The sequence below is a fragment of a genome, unplaced genomic scaffold (genome assembly GCF_019419815.1).
Source record: "Pyrus x bretschneideri cultivar Hongxiangsu unplaced genomic scaffold, Pyrus_bretschneideri_v1 Contig265, whole genome shotgun sequence".
Lineage (NCBI taxonomy): Eukaryota > Viridiplantae > Streptophyta > Magnoliopsida > Rosales > Rosaceae > Pyrus > Pyrus x bretschneideri.
In genome coordinates, this window is record NW_025999574.1 from 231,029 (window position 1) to 248,339 (window position 17,311).

At 37.7% G+C, this 17,311-nt stretch overlaps 3 protein-coding genes and 1 long non-coding RNA gene across 7 annotated transcripts; 2 read left to right on the plus strand and 2 right to left on the minus strand.

Moving 5' to 3' along the window:
• Positions 1–2,257: 2,257 nt before the first annotated feature.
• On the plus strand, positions 2,258–7,460 carry LOC103933291 (PHD finger protein ALFIN-LIKE 7-like). 2 transcript variants are annotated; one of them, XM_009342968.3, is made up of 5 exons: positions 2,258–2,731; positions 2,851–2,883; positions 3,974–4,202; positions 6,711–6,840; positions 6,967–7,460. In XM_009342968.3, exons 1-5 carry the CDS (start codon positions 2,635–2,637, stop codon positions 7,237–7,239), a joined length of 762 nt encoding a protein of 253 aa, XP_009341243.2. In that variant the 5' UTR covers positions 2,258–2,634; the 3' UTR covers positions 7,240–7,460. The 2 variants fall into 2 exon arrangements, with proteins under 2 accessions (XP_009341243.2, XP_009341246.2); XM_009342971.3 differs by having other exon boundaries at positions 2,259–2,731; positions 6,711–6,837.
• An 858-nt stretch (positions 7,461–8,318) lies between these two features.
• Positions 8,319–11,636, minus strand: LOC103933292 (heptahelical transmembrane protein 2). Of its 2 annotated transcripts, none has more exons than XM_048587406.1 (3): positions 10,956–11,636; positions 10,627–10,783; positions 8,319–9,203 (listed from the first exon to the last, which is right to left on the minus strand). In XM_048587406.1, exons 1-3 carry the CDS (start codon positions 11,183–11,185, stop codon positions 8,499–8,501), a joined length of 1,092 nt encoding a protein of 363 aa, XP_048443363.1. In that variant the 5' UTR covers positions 11,186–11,636; the 3' UTR covers positions 8,319–8,498. The 2 variants fall into 2 exon arrangements, with proteins under 2 accessions (XP_048443363.1, XP_009341247.2); XM_009342972.3 differs by having other exon boundaries at positions 10,600–10,783; positions 10,956–11,628.
• On the plus strand, positions 10,666–12,103 carry LOC125478789. Its single transcript, XR_007259587.1, has 2 exons — positions 10,666–10,804; positions 11,763–12,103. It is a non-coding gene; the product is annotated as an uncharacterized LOC125478789 (long non-coding RNA).
• Positions 12,104–13,311: 1,208 nt separating this feature from the next.
• LOC103933285 (putative pentatricopeptide repeat-containing protein At1g19290) lies at positions 13,312–16,920 on the minus strand. 2 transcript variants are annotated; one of them, XR_007259586.1, is made up of 4 exons: positions 14,152–16,920; positions 13,865–13,949; positions 13,595–13,692; positions 13,312–13,512 (listed from the first exon to the last, which is right to left on the minus strand). XR_007259586.1 is itself a non-coding variant. In XM_048587405.1 (1 exon), the coding sequence occupies exon 1, from the start codon at positions 16,838–16,840 to the stop codon at positions 14,165–14,167; it is 2,676 nt and encodes an 891-aa protein (XP_048443362.1). In that variant the 5' UTR covers positions 16,841–16,920; the 3' UTR covers positions 14,010–14,164. The 2 variants fall into 2 exon arrangements, 1 of the variants encoding a protein (XP_048443362.1); XM_048587405.1 differs by lacking the exons at positions 13,312–13,512; positions 13,595–13,692; positions 13,865–13,949 and having other exon boundaries at positions 14,010–16,920.
• Between the last annotated feature and the right edge of the window lie 391 nt (positions 16,921–17,311).

Below are 17,311 nucleotides of genomic sequence, written 5' to 3' on the forward strand. Positions count from 1 at the left end.
ATATTTATGTGTTCCATATTGTACGTAAAATCGGATAACCTCATCTGGATGATGTATAGTTTTGTTTGGACAAAATATTAATTGATACTAAACATGTTCTAAATCTTAGTTCACTCCCTAACTCAAGAATATTAGACCTGTTTGATATGCTACTTAGAAACTCTAACTTAAAAAATATTATTTTTTGTAAAAAGATATGTTTTTATTAGAAAATTTTAAATAAAAACTATCTGGTATAAAAATGAAAATTATTTTTAAATCTTATGAGTTTCCAAAAATAAAAAATAAAAAAAATACCTACACCCACAAAGAACTCCCATCGTACCTTTCCTCTTCTCTCAACCTCCCATATTAAGCCATTTCTCCTGAACTCCATTTTTTTCCAACTTCCCCTTTGCCACGACCTCCCTTTTTTCCTTAGCGCTAATTCACTTACAAGATCCATTGGCACTCACACACGACCTAATTTCTCCCCTAACTCTGAATCCACCATTAATCTACGAGATCTTGTTGCATTGACTTGTAAGGGTACAACAACGAAAAGAGCGAGAGAGAGACAGAGGTGTGAGACTGTTTTTTTGAAGTCTCGGATGCAGCATCTGGAGTGCCCGGAGTGGCTAGTAAACTCCGGTGTGGGTGATTCAAACTGGATCAAGTTCACCGGACCAAATTGTTGGAGCAAATTACTCTGGTACGCTCCGAATTGGTAGGCGAGATTCTTTTCATCAAGAAAGATCTACTTATCCTCCATGAAAGGAAAACCTAATCAAAACTTGATTAGGGAAATCCCTCGAGTATTTAAAAATTCTTATTGTAACGAGATTGACATGCGTCTCAAGCAATCATCATCCTAAGAGGAAAAGATTTCCTCTAGGATTCACCTGGTTGACTAAAGATTACTGTTCTTAAAAGTTATTAGGAGTATTCTTTAACTAGTATATATAAACCCCATAGGGTTCATATCAAATGTATCACATATGTTGGAACTAAAATTTTGCACCACTGCTGATCATAAAGAATGCGAGAACGGCCACCTACGGACAAGAACAAACAACCATAGTTAACTAAAGGTGCTGGGTGTGGTACCGCTAAAGGATCTCCGAAGGTCAAGTTTGGATAAAATCTTATAACATAAGCAGTAGGCAAGAGACTGAAGTGTGTGATATGTGTTTTACCATAGATGAGTCCTAGATGAGTGTATTTATAATAGTCAGAAGAGAGTCCTTTCAGGATATAGAATTTGTATTAAATCGAAAGAATCCTAAAGATATTTAGCATAAACAAATTGCTTCATTTGAGGATTGTAATTACTTGCGAGCGTGCGGCACATGCCAATTTCTAGATTGTATGAATCTCCAAAAATACAAGAAACCAATATGATCCTTAGTTAGATCAGGTTTTTGTATCTTGCAGAGCAAGTATGGTTGATCTCAACGAGGCTTGCTGGTTCGCCTACCATTTTGGAACCCAACTAGATGTGGTGGCATCGTTGATCCGTTTAGCCTTTACTCCAGTCTCAGAAAATTATGATCCCACATCATACTATCGTTCTTGAGCCTACTATCTAAGTTTTAAAGACACTCCTATTGACTTGATTGTCAGAGAAACCTTGACCGGTACCATGCCGGTGCATAGGTTGTTTACGATCTCTACTTTCTTTTGCATGTTACTGGTGATGGTTCTTAAATCTATATATGAAGGTACGGAAGTTTAATTACAACAAGAGGTGGATCGAATGTATAACTAGATTTTGTACTCTGGGATTTTTTTTGGGTTGGAGGACAATTCCACAACTGAAAGAAAAAAAATTAACTGTAAAAACACATTTTTTGTCTTCTCAAAGAAATAGGTTGTTTTTTAGTATCTCATAAGTTTGGACTTTTGAAATAGGCTTACCAAACAAGAATTTTAAATTTGTGGCTGAAAAACTGTTTTTAACAAGATGGTGTCAAGAGCATACTCGAAGGGCTACATTTTTTTAATCAATTTGAAACCTTTTTTTTTTTTTTTTTTGCAAGCAATAGCAATAATAAGTTAAATAGTTAGTTATAAGGAAGAAAAAAAAAAGTGAAAATTGAACTCACACTAACGTGGATAAACATGATTAGTTGTTCTCGTTGCGGTAATCTCCGTGTGGAATCATTTGAGAGACAAAAGTTGATGAGTTTCTAAAACGTTATGGACCATTTGTTTGATAAAAATGAAAAGCTGTTTTCGGGAACAAGAAAGTGTTTTCGGAAACATAGCCAAACGGGCCCTTACCACTAGCATTGCAAATTTGCAAGTAAAACCCACCCAAATATGAAATATCAACCCTTCCTTAAATCCTCCCATCCTAATCCGAGTCCGACTCATATATTTATATTTCTCTTCGATTCTGTCTCCGCTTGCTTGCAACACCTTTTTGGCGTCTGAAACAAAATTAAAATTTATTTATCAACAGCAACAAATAATTAGAATTCCCAATTCACCAGACCAGCAAACCCTAATTTCCTAATCAGAAGAAAAAAAATCCAATTCAATTCCACCACCATGTCCCTCTGATTCTCCCGGGCGACCCATTTCTCTCCAATAGGTAGCAGTTGAGATTGAGATTGAGATTGAAGAAATTGAAATTGAGGCAGAGATAGCATAATGGAGGGCATACCGCACCCAATACCTCGAACAGTGGAGGAAGTCTTCAGCGACTTCAGAGGCAGACGCGCCGGCTTGATTAAGGCCCTCACCAATGGTTTGCCCGCTTCTCATTTTTTGTTATTTTTAACCTCTTAATTCTTTTGCATCTCTCTCTACTTTCGTATGTGAATTTCCTTTCATGGTTTTACTAAATTTTTTGGTTCATTTTTGTAGACGTTCAGAAATTTTATCAACTGTGCGATCCTGGTGAGTTCTCTTTTCTTTTTCTTTTTTTTTACGTTTATGTACTCTTTCTTTTGAGTAAAGGGACCATCTTTGTGGTTCTTTTCCATTCATATGTTTGTTTGTTGTAATTTCTAACTGTTGAACTTGATTTATAACGTGAATTTGCTGCACCATGAGCATGGATAAAAATACCCAATCATTTCAGCTGTGTTTTGTGCTGTATACCAAAGTAAAATATATATGAAGTAACTCCTCTTGTGCAGCACTTTAAACACAAAACATCATATGCCCGCTTTCGGTTACTAAAATACCCCATTTTGGTATATAGAGGCTAAGGCACCATTCTTTATAATAAGAAGTTTACTTACCAAAATTAACCTGTTCGACGGTGCATTGAATTTTATGACCTCCGAGACCCATTACACTGGCCTACTGTTGTGGAGCGACGGTGCGAAAGGAAAATGCTATAAATTTCCTGGTTGCTTTAGGTTGTTTGACTTCTTGCTATGGTATTGCAAATGTTCTATAAACTTAAGTCCAAAAGTATGTATTTGAGATTTATCTTGCTTTTTGGATGGGTTTCTGTATAGATGGAGTACCTACTTTTCAAGTTGATCTCCAATCAGGGAACTAAGTTCATGGCCCGTAAATCAATTATTAGATCATTGGAGGAGAATTTTCCACCTTTGAGGTTGGGGTTCACTGTTATTTTTGTTGTGTTTTTCTCTTTTTTTCATTTGGTTACATTAGCGTTGACATTTAATTTTTCAGTGGATCTTTCTGCGTCATGCTTTCTTATTGGATGCTGAGCAGAAACAAGAATTTTCCTTTTCTTTTGGACCAATTTATGCCCTTTCCTTACCTCATGTATTTGGACATTGGAGTTATTAAATATTGATTAAATTAATAAATAAGTTTTGATAATTATCAAGTTTGCCTCTTTTCTTCAAGTTTGAATGAAAATTCATTCTATATTTCTCTTTTAATTTATAGTTGAACACATAACCAAAATAGTATTTGATGGATGTGGAGTCACTTACAAGTTACAACGCGGTTAAGATAGATTGTCTTTCCTTTTGTCTGTTTCTTTTAACATATGTTGTGCTTGCAGAGAAGGAGAACTTGTGTCTATATGGACTACCAAATGAGACATGGGAAGTTAACCTGCCTGTTGAGGAGGTTCCTCCTGAACTTCCCGAGCCAGCATTAGGTATAAACTTTGCTAGGGATGGGATGCAGGAGAAGGACTGGTTGTCACTGGTTGCAGTTCACAGTGATTCATGGTTGCTTGCTGTTGCATTCTATTTTGGTGCACGCTTTGGTTTTGGTAAGAATGAAAGGTACGAACTTGGTTTTCCTCTGTATTTGTGTAATCTATATTGTAAAATTTTATTTAAAACAACTCACCTCTTAAACATATCCTATTATCAATTGGGAAATGCACAGGCTGTATTGATGAGTTATCTTCTTTTTGTTATCATATGTAATATTTCTATGTAGCACCTAGTATTGAATATAATTATTCATCCTTAGTTCTTCTTCTGCAAGCATATTGAAACTTTGTTTAAAAATTTATCCAAAGTCTGTAGTACAGAGATCACGCTGTTGTTTGGTGTAGTTCTTACAGAATATATTCTACTTTAACAAAAGTTGCTAGAGCCCCAATTTATTATTATTATTATTTTTAAATCTCCATATTACAACCTCTAATGGCAGTTTTGAAAAGCAGTAGAGAAAAGATTTACCTGCCATATGAAACATTGAGTCAGCACTTTCTGTTGACATATCTATCAACTGATTACTATATGTCTTTTTAGCATCAGTTCCTGCAGGTTGTGGTATCTTATTATTGATAGTTACCTTGCATATGATGTGCTCAGCTGTTTACATATTCTGTATGCATGTTTGAATAAGTTACTTTATCCACGTATGACATTATCTGGCTGGTTAAAGTAAAGAAGTTCAAGAAGTTCTCTTTAAAGCTAATTCATAAATTTAATGCATATACTTATAAAAAAACCTAGTTTTCTACCTCGTTCTTTTTCTTCTAGGCTATTCCAAGGAAGATGCTTATCATTTGTTTGCTATCCTCATGGTTTATATAGCCTATCCGTTAAATACTAGCATTTGATTATGTTGAAGAATCAACTAATGCTAGGTATGTAGCAATACTGATAGATTTCTTGCATGGACAGTGTTCAAGCAGATGAAATTGGAGGTCCCTTTCTGCTTTCTAATATTCTGCTCTTTGTTGCACAGGAACGTCGTTTAATATAAGATATCTGCATACACTTTAGGTGGTGCTTTTTTCACTTGCACCACTGCAAGGCCTCTTTTAGGCTGCATTGGAAGCCAGGGAATTTCTTTATTGCATGGTCTAGAAAGGTTGCACCGTATTCCTTGGCCTAATTAAGTATTCCTGGTTGTAGTAGGTGAAAAATTATGTTCGTGGAGCAATCAGCTGCCTCTTTTGCCCCTTTTGATTCAGGATGCTAAAAGGGTTTTAACAATCGATAATTGGAATTTTCAAACAACCCTTCTGCAGTTCTGCAACCAAACTGCTTAGAATAAGCCTCACTGTCCTTTCATTTATGAAGGCTTCTATCTTTTTTCTTTTAGTAATTTTCAAGGCTTTCCTGTCTTCATATCTAAGTAGCTCACCTTTAGGCCATGATCTACCTGCATTAGACGAGTGCTGACATGCGAGAATGATAGACGAATTGAGAAGAGATAGTTATGGTATTTTTATCTGTACCTGATGACATTTATGGTTTTTTCTTCTGTTGAGAAGAGATTTAATTTCTTATGATATAGGAAAGAGTAATGCTATGTAGATCAACATTTTAGGCCAAATTTACAAGCAATGTAATGTGTCACCAATAGGAAATAAGCACGTTAATCAACACTTAAGTAATAATCCAATCGTCAACAACCACAATGGTCTACGAAATTTGGTCTAAATACTTGGTCTCCCTAGCATTACCCTATAGGAAATTGGTGGCTGGGATTCAATTTGGCTTGACCTTCTCAGAGACCACTGTCTGAGAGATTTCATTGCTTGGCTACCTGAAAATCCTTAAATTACAATTGTTTTATGATATCTCGAGATATACGAGCATGTGTGTGTGTGTGTGTGTGTGTGTGTGTGTGTGTAGATGTGTATGTACAGGTATGTATTCCTCTATGTGCAGGGAACTTGGGGGTTTAGTTAATTTGTGTAACTATATCGATACTGATTTCAGATAATCTTACTCCGTATACTTCCAATTAATTTTCCTCATTTTTTGGCTGACTGTCATTGAATATTCTTCTGGATACCTTACAGGCCTAGCCTTGAATCTTGTCTGAAGAGTGAAGACACATAGTTTGATGTCTGCATTGTTATGAATTATTTACCTTATCATACGTCTGTGATGTTTGGCTATTGTCTACAATCTTGTTTGCTTGGTGATTATGGGTATTCTGAAGATATCCTGGAGATTGAGAATGCCATAAAGAAATGTTGTGCAAACTTCTTTTTCTTGGGTCGGTGGTGTGGGAACTGATTGCAGATGAATAAATTATTGAGATTAAAGTTGACTTGCAAAATTATAATGTCAACTTAATAATTTTATGATTAATAGTTTCAATTCAGTACCAGTTGTATCTAATCCCTAAGGTGTTGGACGAGTGGATTTCTTTGTTATTGATGGGGTTGAGAATGTCAGAGTAGAGCCGTTCATGCTGTAGAATAAGGAAATATACCCTTTCTGCAAAAGCCAAGTGATAGGAGCTAAGTTTGTCTGAAGCTTTAGTGGATAATATCATATGAAGGTGGTTCTAATTTCATTTGGCTTTGAAACTTGCAGGAAGAGGCTTTTTCAGATGATAAATGATCTCCCCACCATATTTGAAGTTGTGACAGGAAATGCTAAGCAACCAAAAGACCAGTCTACTCCTCCCAACAACAGTAGCAAGAACAGATCCGGTGGAAAGGTGGTAAGCAGTGGACTAGTTTGCATGATATGATTTTGATTTTCTGTTTATACATCTTCCTTCTTTAGCCTTTGTTTTCACGTTATAATTAATCCTAGCTCTTTCTTTGTTGGTGCTGCCTTTAAGCAGTCTCGGCAGTCTGAGCCCCTGCAGAGCAAAGGAGTGAAAATGTCTCCGCTGCCCAAAGAGGAGGATGAAAGCGGGGAAGAAGAAGAAGATGATGAACAAGGTGCGACTTGCGGGGCATGTGGAGACAATTATGGGGCTGATGAGTTCTGGATTTGCTGTGATGTGTGCGAAAGATGGTTCCATGGAAAATGTGTGAAAATTACACCCGCAAAGGCTGAGCATATCAAGCAGTACAAGTGCCCAAGTTGCAGTAGCAAGAGGGCTAGAGTTTAAATGTAGGTTCCGAATGTGGAGAAGAAACACCAATCAAAGAAAGCAGATGAGGGTTTACAACTATCATTACAATTTGGAGTAAAACAGAGTCAGTTGTCTATCTTAGTTGATGAATTTGAATGATTGCAAATGGGATTCTTCTAAGTTTTGCTACTCCTTGCTATTGTTCTGTCAAATTTTCTCAGGAATTTGTTTCTAATATGAATAGTAAGCTATAAATATGTCCGTGCAGTCTCCTGGTTTGATGTTTGATGCATTTAGTGGACGTGTTTATTTATGCATGATTACGTGCTGTTTGCAGTGCAGCTTACATGCTTTGTTGTCCTTGCTGTTTTCTAATTTTCTTGGCTAGTTTTATGTTTTAGTAGTACTTGTACAATAACGTGTTTTATAAGAAAGCACAGATGTTGAGCGAGTTCTTTGTGCAGTCGTGGAGTAACTGTGAATGCTGCTTTTCGGGTAAGTTTCTCCAAGAAATCTAGTTGTGCTGGAGGATTTGGCTTGGTTACTGATGTACCAAAGTTTGGGGAATGAGTGGATGTGCCACATTTGTATCATGTTTTTAAGAAATTGCTGTGCTGAGTCGGGAGTGAAGGCTTTGGTTGTTACAAACAAGAGGTGCTCCAACGTAAGGATCTCCTAGTGTGGCTGGAAAGGTCAGTCTTTGATTATGCAGTTTCTCTTGATTGAGCAAGTAATGAGCGAGCGCAGTTGCATGCTTATCCCCTTCTGACTGAGGAAGGCGGGGTGGGGGTGGGGCTCTACACTGAATCGCGGATGAACTGAAGAGAGGTGTTTTGTTTACCAAAGAGTAAAAAGGGACGTTGACTCGGTTTCTTTTATTTTATTTCTTTTGAAGTTGTGTGATGATGAAAGGTATCTCTGTCTTTGCACAATTCAGAACATAGGACTGTCTGATGCAGTTCAAAATCGCACATAGGACTGTGTCTGATACAATTCAGAACATAGGACTGTGTCTGAGATGCAGTTCAAATGTAACACCAACACTTTTGCATGCTGTACTCAGGTACTATTTAATTAATTCGCATGCACCACTCGATCGCATTCATTCCATAATGTAAGTACAATCAGTCAATCAATTATGGATGTTAAAAGTAAGTACAACATTTTCGAGTAAACATGCGTTGCGTGCAGCCATTCTCTTACTAATACGCAAAGCTAAACAAACTAATACAAACCCTCGTGTGGTGCCACAACGGCTGTACCCCTCACCAGTACGTTGCCAGCGTAAATGCCGCCTAATATGAACACGTTGGTGATCCTCGGCGAAAATCCATAACAACCAGAGTAGCAGCGCTATGTGCAAGTGCGCCTAGCACAACAAAGACGTGGAAGATCTGATGGCTGTGCCCTACAACATCAAACTTGCCCGGCTTCCACCGTTCTGGTATCCTAATCACATAGAATGCTGCTCCTGAAGCATATAAAATGGCCATAGCAAGTTCATAAGCCAGAGCAACGATTATATGTTGATGACCCCAATGGATAACTAGGGCATGAAGCACAGGAATGACTCCGGAGAAGCCCATCGAGAGGAAAAGGGTAGCCCTAAAAGAGCGGAAACGGGGTGCAGAGAGACTAGAGGAAAGAAGGGTAACGATGACAAGGATCCCGAGCAGAGATATGGAAGAAAGGTAGAAAAAGCGAGAGTAAGGGTTGCAGGAGAAGGCATAGTAAATGGGTGCAAAGAAAGAAGAGACGATCATAAGAGAGATGCCGGCATAGTCTAGGCGCCAGAAGAAAAAATTGAAGCGTTTAGAGTGACAAGCGAAGAGGTGGGAAAGGGAGCTGCAAACCAAGCATCCCATAGCCCCGCTTAGGAACACATACCACGGCCACATTGGAAGTAGAATACCATCGTAATCAACTTCTTGGTTCGCACTCGCATTCCCATTTGCATGAATGATTGATGATGCATGTCTCTCTGAGTCCTGCCTCCCAAACTACAAAAAGACCACACATATAAGCACACGTTTAAAAGCACTTTTAAATAACTTATGCAATTTCAGGAAGCACTAATAATGAATTTAACCTTGGTCAATTTGACTTTTTTTTTTTTTTTTTTTGGGTCTAATATTCTAGTTAACCAAGGATACATTTATTTTTGTCTTCTTTTACAAAACATGATTAATTAGAAAAACAATAATAATGAATTTAAAAAAAGAACAATACGATAAATGTAAAATAGTTCATTTTAGGTTATTTCGGTATTTACCATTTTGATCTGCTAATACTAATTGTATTTGTGTGCACTCTCTTATGTGGTACTTCTCTTCATAAATATACGTAAAAGGTTTGAGATTCGAAGTCTACTAAACCCGAATAATGCTTCCTATTTATTTCTTTTTATCTATATATAAAGCCTGAGGCCTAATTTGGGGTCACGGGTTCAACAAAAATAATAGGATCAAATTGCCCCTCAACCAAAAAAATCCAAAAGTAGCTCGATATAATATATCAAGTAATGCAGGGGTAATTTGGTAATTTGGTTCGATAAAATATAATATGAGTTTAAGTGGGAAGAGAGAAAAAAAAAATAGAAGGATGAGTGAAAGTTGATGGTGTCCACATGAAGGGGAAAGAAAAATATAATAAAAAATAAGGAAAATCATGAATATTGTGTTCAAAACATCTTAAGACAAGTGTAATAAAAAAAAAAAAAAAAACTTTCGCACGCAGATAATAATGTGATTAAATAAATTGTCAAATGATTCTTTTTTTTTTTTTTTAAACAAACGATATTATCTATATTAAAGGAAAATGTGGACTTAGCCTCACAATAAGCTAACAATAATGTAATTCAATCAGTTCTTTATCAAATATTATTTTCTTTATAAAAAATGTCTTTCGCACGCAAATAATAATGTGATTAAATTATTTGTTAAATAATTTTTTTTTAACAAACGATATTATCTATATTAAGAGGAGGGAGTGAGCTTAGTCTCACGATAAGTTAGCAATAATGTAATTCAATTAATTGTTTATTAAATATTATTTTTTATTCTTAATTTAAATTATATAGAAAGATTTATGAGACGTTTCCTCTAATATGATTCAATAAATACATTTAAAACATGTAAATCATATATAACATGTCGTGATTCAAAAAATATTTTTTGCACGTGAGTGAACGTGTGTAAGAAGGCTAATTTATTGAATAAGAAAGCAGAAAACAAATGGAAGCCTATAGAAAAACCCAAAATAAAAACTTATTTTGGTTCCGTGGTCGCGTGAAGGGCAAAAGTTATTCCCAACTTCACTTTTCCAAAAATAAAAATAAAAATAAAAACTCCCGAAAACAAATGTTAAATAATATTTAAAAAGAAAAAAGAGACTGACCGGCGAACGAGGAAGAAATGCATTTACATTGTGCGAGGAGGAGGAGACATTGATCAACGGACCAGGAACCGCAACAGCCCTGCCATATTTACCCACCAAACAGAAAGCAGCAACAGTGAGTGAGTAGTTGTCCGTCAAGGTGATGAGCGTCAGTCCCAGGAATATGAAGAACCCCACCAAGTGGCTGCAGCACAAGTAATTATAAGTAGGCCAATTTCTTAATTAATTCAATATGATGACTAATTTGCAGGTAGTTGGGCAGAATTAACTAAGTAATTGAGTTAATTGAATAGAGGATGATGACGATATATAAATGAGGGAAAATGAATGGGGGAGGGAGAGAGATGCGTACGTACGTCCAGATGTTGAGGGTTTCGTTGTGGAAGGCAAAGACGCTGAACAAGAGATCCTTCAAGGGCCACTCGCATCTGTAATAGTCCAATATGTACTCGTTGTCTTTCATGTAGGGCGGAAGCTCTTCCAACTTTCTCAACGTCGTCGTCTCCGTCGTCGTCTTCTTCTTCTTCCTGCTATTACTGGTGCTACTACTACCCCACCACTCCATTCGCTTTCCGTGATTGCACATGAAAGCGCGCCCACTCTCTGTCTCTCTCTTTTTTCTTCTTGTTCCAATATCGTATTTCGTGTCTGGCCTCTCCCTCTCTCTCTCTCTCTTTCTTGTCCGATTTATATACGGATTGGACGGAATTGGATCTCATCGGGATTAGACGGATAGGCTCCCTTTCCGGATTATACGCCTCCAATTAATTTTTTACTTTTCTTTTGTAAAAGTGTGTAAGTAAAGAGTAAGAAGGTGGGTGGGCTGCTTTCGTACGTGTTACTTGGCTGGTTGGACTTTGAATTCAAACTAAATCAAAGTCAAAGGAGTTGAGCTAGCTCCGCTGGCCTACCCTCTAGCTTTGCAAAAAACGTGGAATTACCTGGAAATCTATCTGTCTATTATTATTATTTCTTATATTTTATTTTATTTATTCCATTTCGCATCAAATATTATTCAAATTTGGTGCAAGGCGGAGAAATCTATTTGGGTGATCATGACTCATGAGCATACATATACATATGATATTGATGCCATTTTTCTTTCTTGGTTGCGTGCTAACAAATATATACACCCAAATGACAAGTTTATTTTCCTCATTCAGCACAACTTTCAAATGCATTTGGGTTCTAAGAGCGACGTTAGAAAGTTTGTTCACGGGAACACAACTATGCAGTGATGGATATAGGTAATGAAGAAAGAGAGAAATCACATATAAGAGGGCAGTGCAACATTTCTGAAATAGCATCAGCACACTGCTTCCAGCAACATCCGGAAAAGCACATCTGCTGAGACTTGATAATAATTTTAAATCAGATAGATTGAACCTTAGGCAACAACAGAGAGACCTTTACAAATGATAGACACTCCTGTTGTGTATAATTATGGAGACTTTCTTATTATTCCTGACTCACGACAGAAAAAGAAATAATTTCGTCTTTCCTTACCTGGTACTGTGAATTTAACTTCCTTCTGGATCTTAGGTATGGGTGTCAGAACATTACATGACCAACCAGCCAAAAGCCAATGCATTTCCAAGGAGGGCAGGGCAAGGCAAGAGAGCAAAACATGTCTAAAGCACAAAGTTTCATTCACTTTATAATCCTTGTTTTAACATTGTTCATCCAATTCAAAACAGTATCCATCCATCTCAATTCTCAAGGGATATGATTAAAAAGCATTGTACACTCTAAAGGCAATCTAATACATGGTGTTCACAACTAGTTGGACAACTTACTTGGTATCAAAGCTTCTCTCCTAAATCATAAAAGTTCCCCAATTAGGTTGCTGAGAATGAGAGTGCAGTAATCTACCTGTAAAATGCAATAGGCTGGCCTAAAAGCCAAAGATATTGCTTTGGCATGTTGCCATGTTGGCATAGTTGCCCAGAGCATTAGCAATTTGGTATGTCCTCATTAGCATGAAAATGACAAATTAACAAAACCCATTACCAATAGTCTCCGCAAGAACATACCCTATCACTGCAACAGTGGAACCTGTTATTATCCCTCATATTGATAGCTGCATGCCAATCCCAGCACACCCTCAGATTCTTAACCACCCTAATCACTGCCTCGGCATCTGTACCAAGAAGGTGAGTACTCTGTTTACTTAGTAGCTGAGTATTTTCTTAGTTACTATAACTAGGATTCTTGTAAGAGGAGAAAGGCTATTATTGTAAACTCATTTCTGAAATAGAAGGTTACTTTTACCGTACAATTGAGAAACAAGTAGAGAGGGTCTAACTAGTAGTATAAGAAAAAAGTTAAAGATCAGTAGTGGTATATTGAGGTCAAAATTTCATTACGTCCGACTATTAACATGTATTCAATATTTTCAAACAGTGCAAGTGGCCCTTTACCACAGTGGTGGAAAGGTGTTGAGCCCTTCACAAAGGCATGGGTTCAAATCCCGTCGGCGGCTAATCTAACAAAATCTATTGTTTGACCAAAAAAAGCTCAAACAGTGATATGTCAAGATACGTAGCACCGCCTAAACCATAATCCATAAGGAACTCATCAAACACACAGTACACAATGTAATTGGCTGACCTAACAACGGAAGATATTGCTTTGGCATGCTGGCCTAGTTGCACAAACATATAAAAAAGCATTGTCATCTGGTAGACTTGGAATTAACAACAAAAGCCATAGTTAAAGATGATATAGCATTTGAATTCATATTCCATTCATACACAGGCAAATGTACATGAAGATGAGAATTTGATGATCAAATGGGGAATATAGGGAGATAAAAACATGGTATCCAACAAGACTTACCCTCATCCTGCCCTTCCCTCAAGCCAAAAGAATCACCGATACGTTTTTCTCTTTCGCTAGTCTAGCCTCTGCTTTCTGCATTATCAAAATCATCATCTCCATAACTGAATTGTAAATAATAATTGAACAGAAAGAAAGGTAAATTTGAAGATTTTACATCATTATTGGCGACCTTCGCAGAGTAACAAGTGAAGGTTGAGATTGCAATTCTAGCTACCTTAGCCTTGTGCCTGAAACTGAAGCTGAAATGATGGCCTGAGACAAGATAAACATAGGTAATTAAGCAAACAATGTTTTATTTTGAATTGAATGATATGAAAAGAGAAGAGCTTAGGTGTTGACTTGCCTGCAAGTCTAATGCTAGAATTTGAAAGTGCTAGAATTCGGAGGTTATAACTTGAAAAGTCTGTGTGTGAAGAAGACTCACTGGTCCAACCCAAGAACACAAGGCACCATCTCAACCTTGACAACTCAGAGCTGACACTGAGAGCCAAATTCCAAATTCTTTGTACCTGTGCAGCTGTTTTTTTTTCTAAATTCCAACAGATGAGGAGTCTAAATATTCCGTGAACTTGAAGACAAAACACCACCGATCCAGTTGTATATATTTTTTATTTGTCCTTCAGTATTTTAAGGCTAATAAATGCTTCTTTGGTGAGAAATAACACAGAGGAGCAGCTATGACACATCGTATGTTTAAGTTTAATATCTTACCCTCACCCTTCATTCAATGCTTTGAACCAAACTGGAGTATGTAATTAACAAGGTTATGCTGCACTCCCACCTTGATCAGTTGACTCAAAAGCTTCACAGATTCTTCCAAATTTCCTTGCTTATAAAGACCATTGATCAATGCAGAGTAAGTGATAACAGAGGGAGCAATCCCTTGTCGAATCATCTCGTTCCAAAATTTAAACGCTTCCACAGTATTTCCAATTCTGCAGTATCCACCAATCATTATATTGTAGGTAACATCATTAGGAACTAACTTCTTTCGGTAAAGTTTACGGAAAAGCCTCTGTGCTCTATCCAAATTTCCTGATTTGGACAAGCCATTTATAAGAGCATTATATGTGGTAATGTTAGGAACAAGATCCCTCTTCAGCATTTCATCTCGTAAGTTGAAAGCCTCAGTCACATTACCAGCAGCAGCAGTGGCATTGATTAGAGTGCAATATGTAAAATTGTCTGGAGAAATACCATTGAGCAATAACGACGATATTAATCTCCTTGCATCAGCAACTTTCCCTGATCTGCAGAGCCCCAAGATAGCAATATTGTATACAACCGGGTTGGTCAGAGAGAAACCTTCAGCACTTTCATCAAGAGAATCTGCAAATTTTTGAATTTCTTGATTTCTACTGCCAACTTTGCAAAGCTTCGAAAAACATTGCTGATCTGAAAAAAAATCAAAATCCAATAGCTTCTGCAACAGACTATTTCCTTCATCAATCCTACCAAGCCTATACAGAGTACTGACAACTTTGCTGCAAATAATTAAATTGGTGGTGAACCCTTTGTCAATCATCTCAAAATATGAACTCAAAGCTTTATCCAGCATCCCTTCATTGCACCAACCAGTGATCAGGGCTCCATATGTAACAATATCCGGGGTTAATCCCCTTGTCTGCATCTCAGCAAGAAGACCATTCACTTTACTTAATTTCCTGGACATAAAGACACCATTGATGAGAGAATTGTACATTTCAATGGAAGGAAGTATTGCTTGCCCTTCCATCAAACTCTTAACTTTGAAAGCTTCTTCAACGTTCCCAATTTTACAGTACCCATCACTCAGGGTTCTATAAGTCATCTCATCAGGTAAACATCCTAGCTCCTTCATCTTTTCGAAAACCTTTCCCGCTTCAACCATTTTTCCCATCTTGCATAACCCATTAATCATTGTATTGAAAGCAAACTTACTTTTGGTAAAACCCTTTGCTAGAATATCTTTCCACAGAGTTATAGCCCCATCAAGATCTTCCTTCTTCAAAACCGCATCAAGCAGAGAACAATAGCTAACCTCATCAGGAGCCAACCCTCTTTTCAACATTAGATGCCAAAGATGCAAGGCATCATCAAAAGCACCCGCTTGACATAAACCCTTGAGAAGTGTATTATAAGTTATAACAGTGTGATGGATTCCTTCCTGAAGCATCTCATCAAAAAGCTTCAATGCATCACTTGTCTGACCTTTCTTACAATACCCATCCATAAGAGTATTATAACTATATGAATCAGGGTTTAAGTTCCAATATCTCATCCGCAACAACACTCCCTCCGCGTCACGAACTTGACCGACCTTGCAGTACCCATTGATCAAGGAGTTGCAAATGAAAATATTCATACTTAAACCCATGGTCAACATCTCATCCCGAATCCTAATAGCATCATCCATTCTGCCAGATTTACAATACCCATCTAACAAGACACCATAAGCACGTTCATCCACAACCACAGACTTGTCCCCCTCCTCCTTCATACCTTGAAGCACCTTCTCCGCTTCCTCCATCTTACACCGCTTGCAGTAACCCTTAATCAACAGTGTATAACTCACCACATTTCTCTCAATTCCTTTCTCAGACATAAACCCCAACACCAATCGGGCTCCTTCAACATCTCCCGAACTGATGTACCCATTAATCAGACTATTATAAGTCACCACATTTAATTCAAAACCCAAACTTTCCATCTCTTTGACAAACTCCACCGCTCTACTGAGCCTCCCTTCCTTACAATACGCATTCACCATTATCGAACAGGTATAAACATCGGGAACAATCCCCAACCTATTTATCTGCTCATAAACAAGCAATGCATTGAAACATTCACCGTTTCTGACCAAATTACTCAACAATGAATTACAAGACCTCAGACTAGGAACTCGACCGCACTTACCCATATTATCAAACACATGAAGTGCATACTTGGTCATGCCCTTCTCAGCAAACACGTTGAGAACCATATCAAAAACCGTTGGCGAAAACGTAAATTCCCTGTAAACGCGAACAAGCTCATCCCAGACCACGAATGCTGAACAATGGTTGCTGCAGAGACGGACCAGTTCGTTCAAATACGCTCTGGTTTGGTCGTGCATTCGAGCTCTGGACAAGATATGAACAATCATACAGTAAGACTTGATGTTGGGCCTGTACTTGTGCTGCTTGGAAGCCAATTTGAAAAAGGCTAAGCAGGCGGCAGGGTTGAGCTTCAGTTGGCGGAGGACGGTGCTGAGGAGGCGGTCGGAGAAATCAAAGGAGAGCTGGTGAAGGGCGTCGTAGCGCTGGAGGAGGAGGAGGCGGGATATGCGGTCGTGTAACTGGGTGAGCTTGTACTCGTCCCGGAGCTTCCAGTGGGGTGTTCGGGACACGTGGAGGGACCTGCGCGCGAAGTAGCAGATCATTTGGTTCGGCTGAGGACGGAGTAGTCTGGCGATGGCAAGTTCACTCCCTAATCGCTCCCCGGCGTTTCATTTGAATTCAGTTTCTTAAATGAAACGGGTAGGTTGAAATCTTTGATTTTATTGTTTAGTTGGGACTTTTAATATTTAATTTTATATAACACTAATAATTTACTCTAAATTCACAACTAAGGAAAAGGAGATCCGATCTCGGGTGCAAAGGGACAGGGCAATGCCACTCTGATCGTCAACATCTCTTGGCACACGGTATTATTATTCAAGTTCAATTTCAATTTCATTAGGAATGATATTCAGCTTCTAATTACACACATAAGCACTTTCGGGTGAAACGTGCTTCAATTAATCACAGTATTTTCTTATAACTTGGCCTTGGGCACAGTCACATTAATAGATACTACACTTGTATAAATATGATACAACTTATTTATACGAAAGAAGAACAAAACTAGAAGC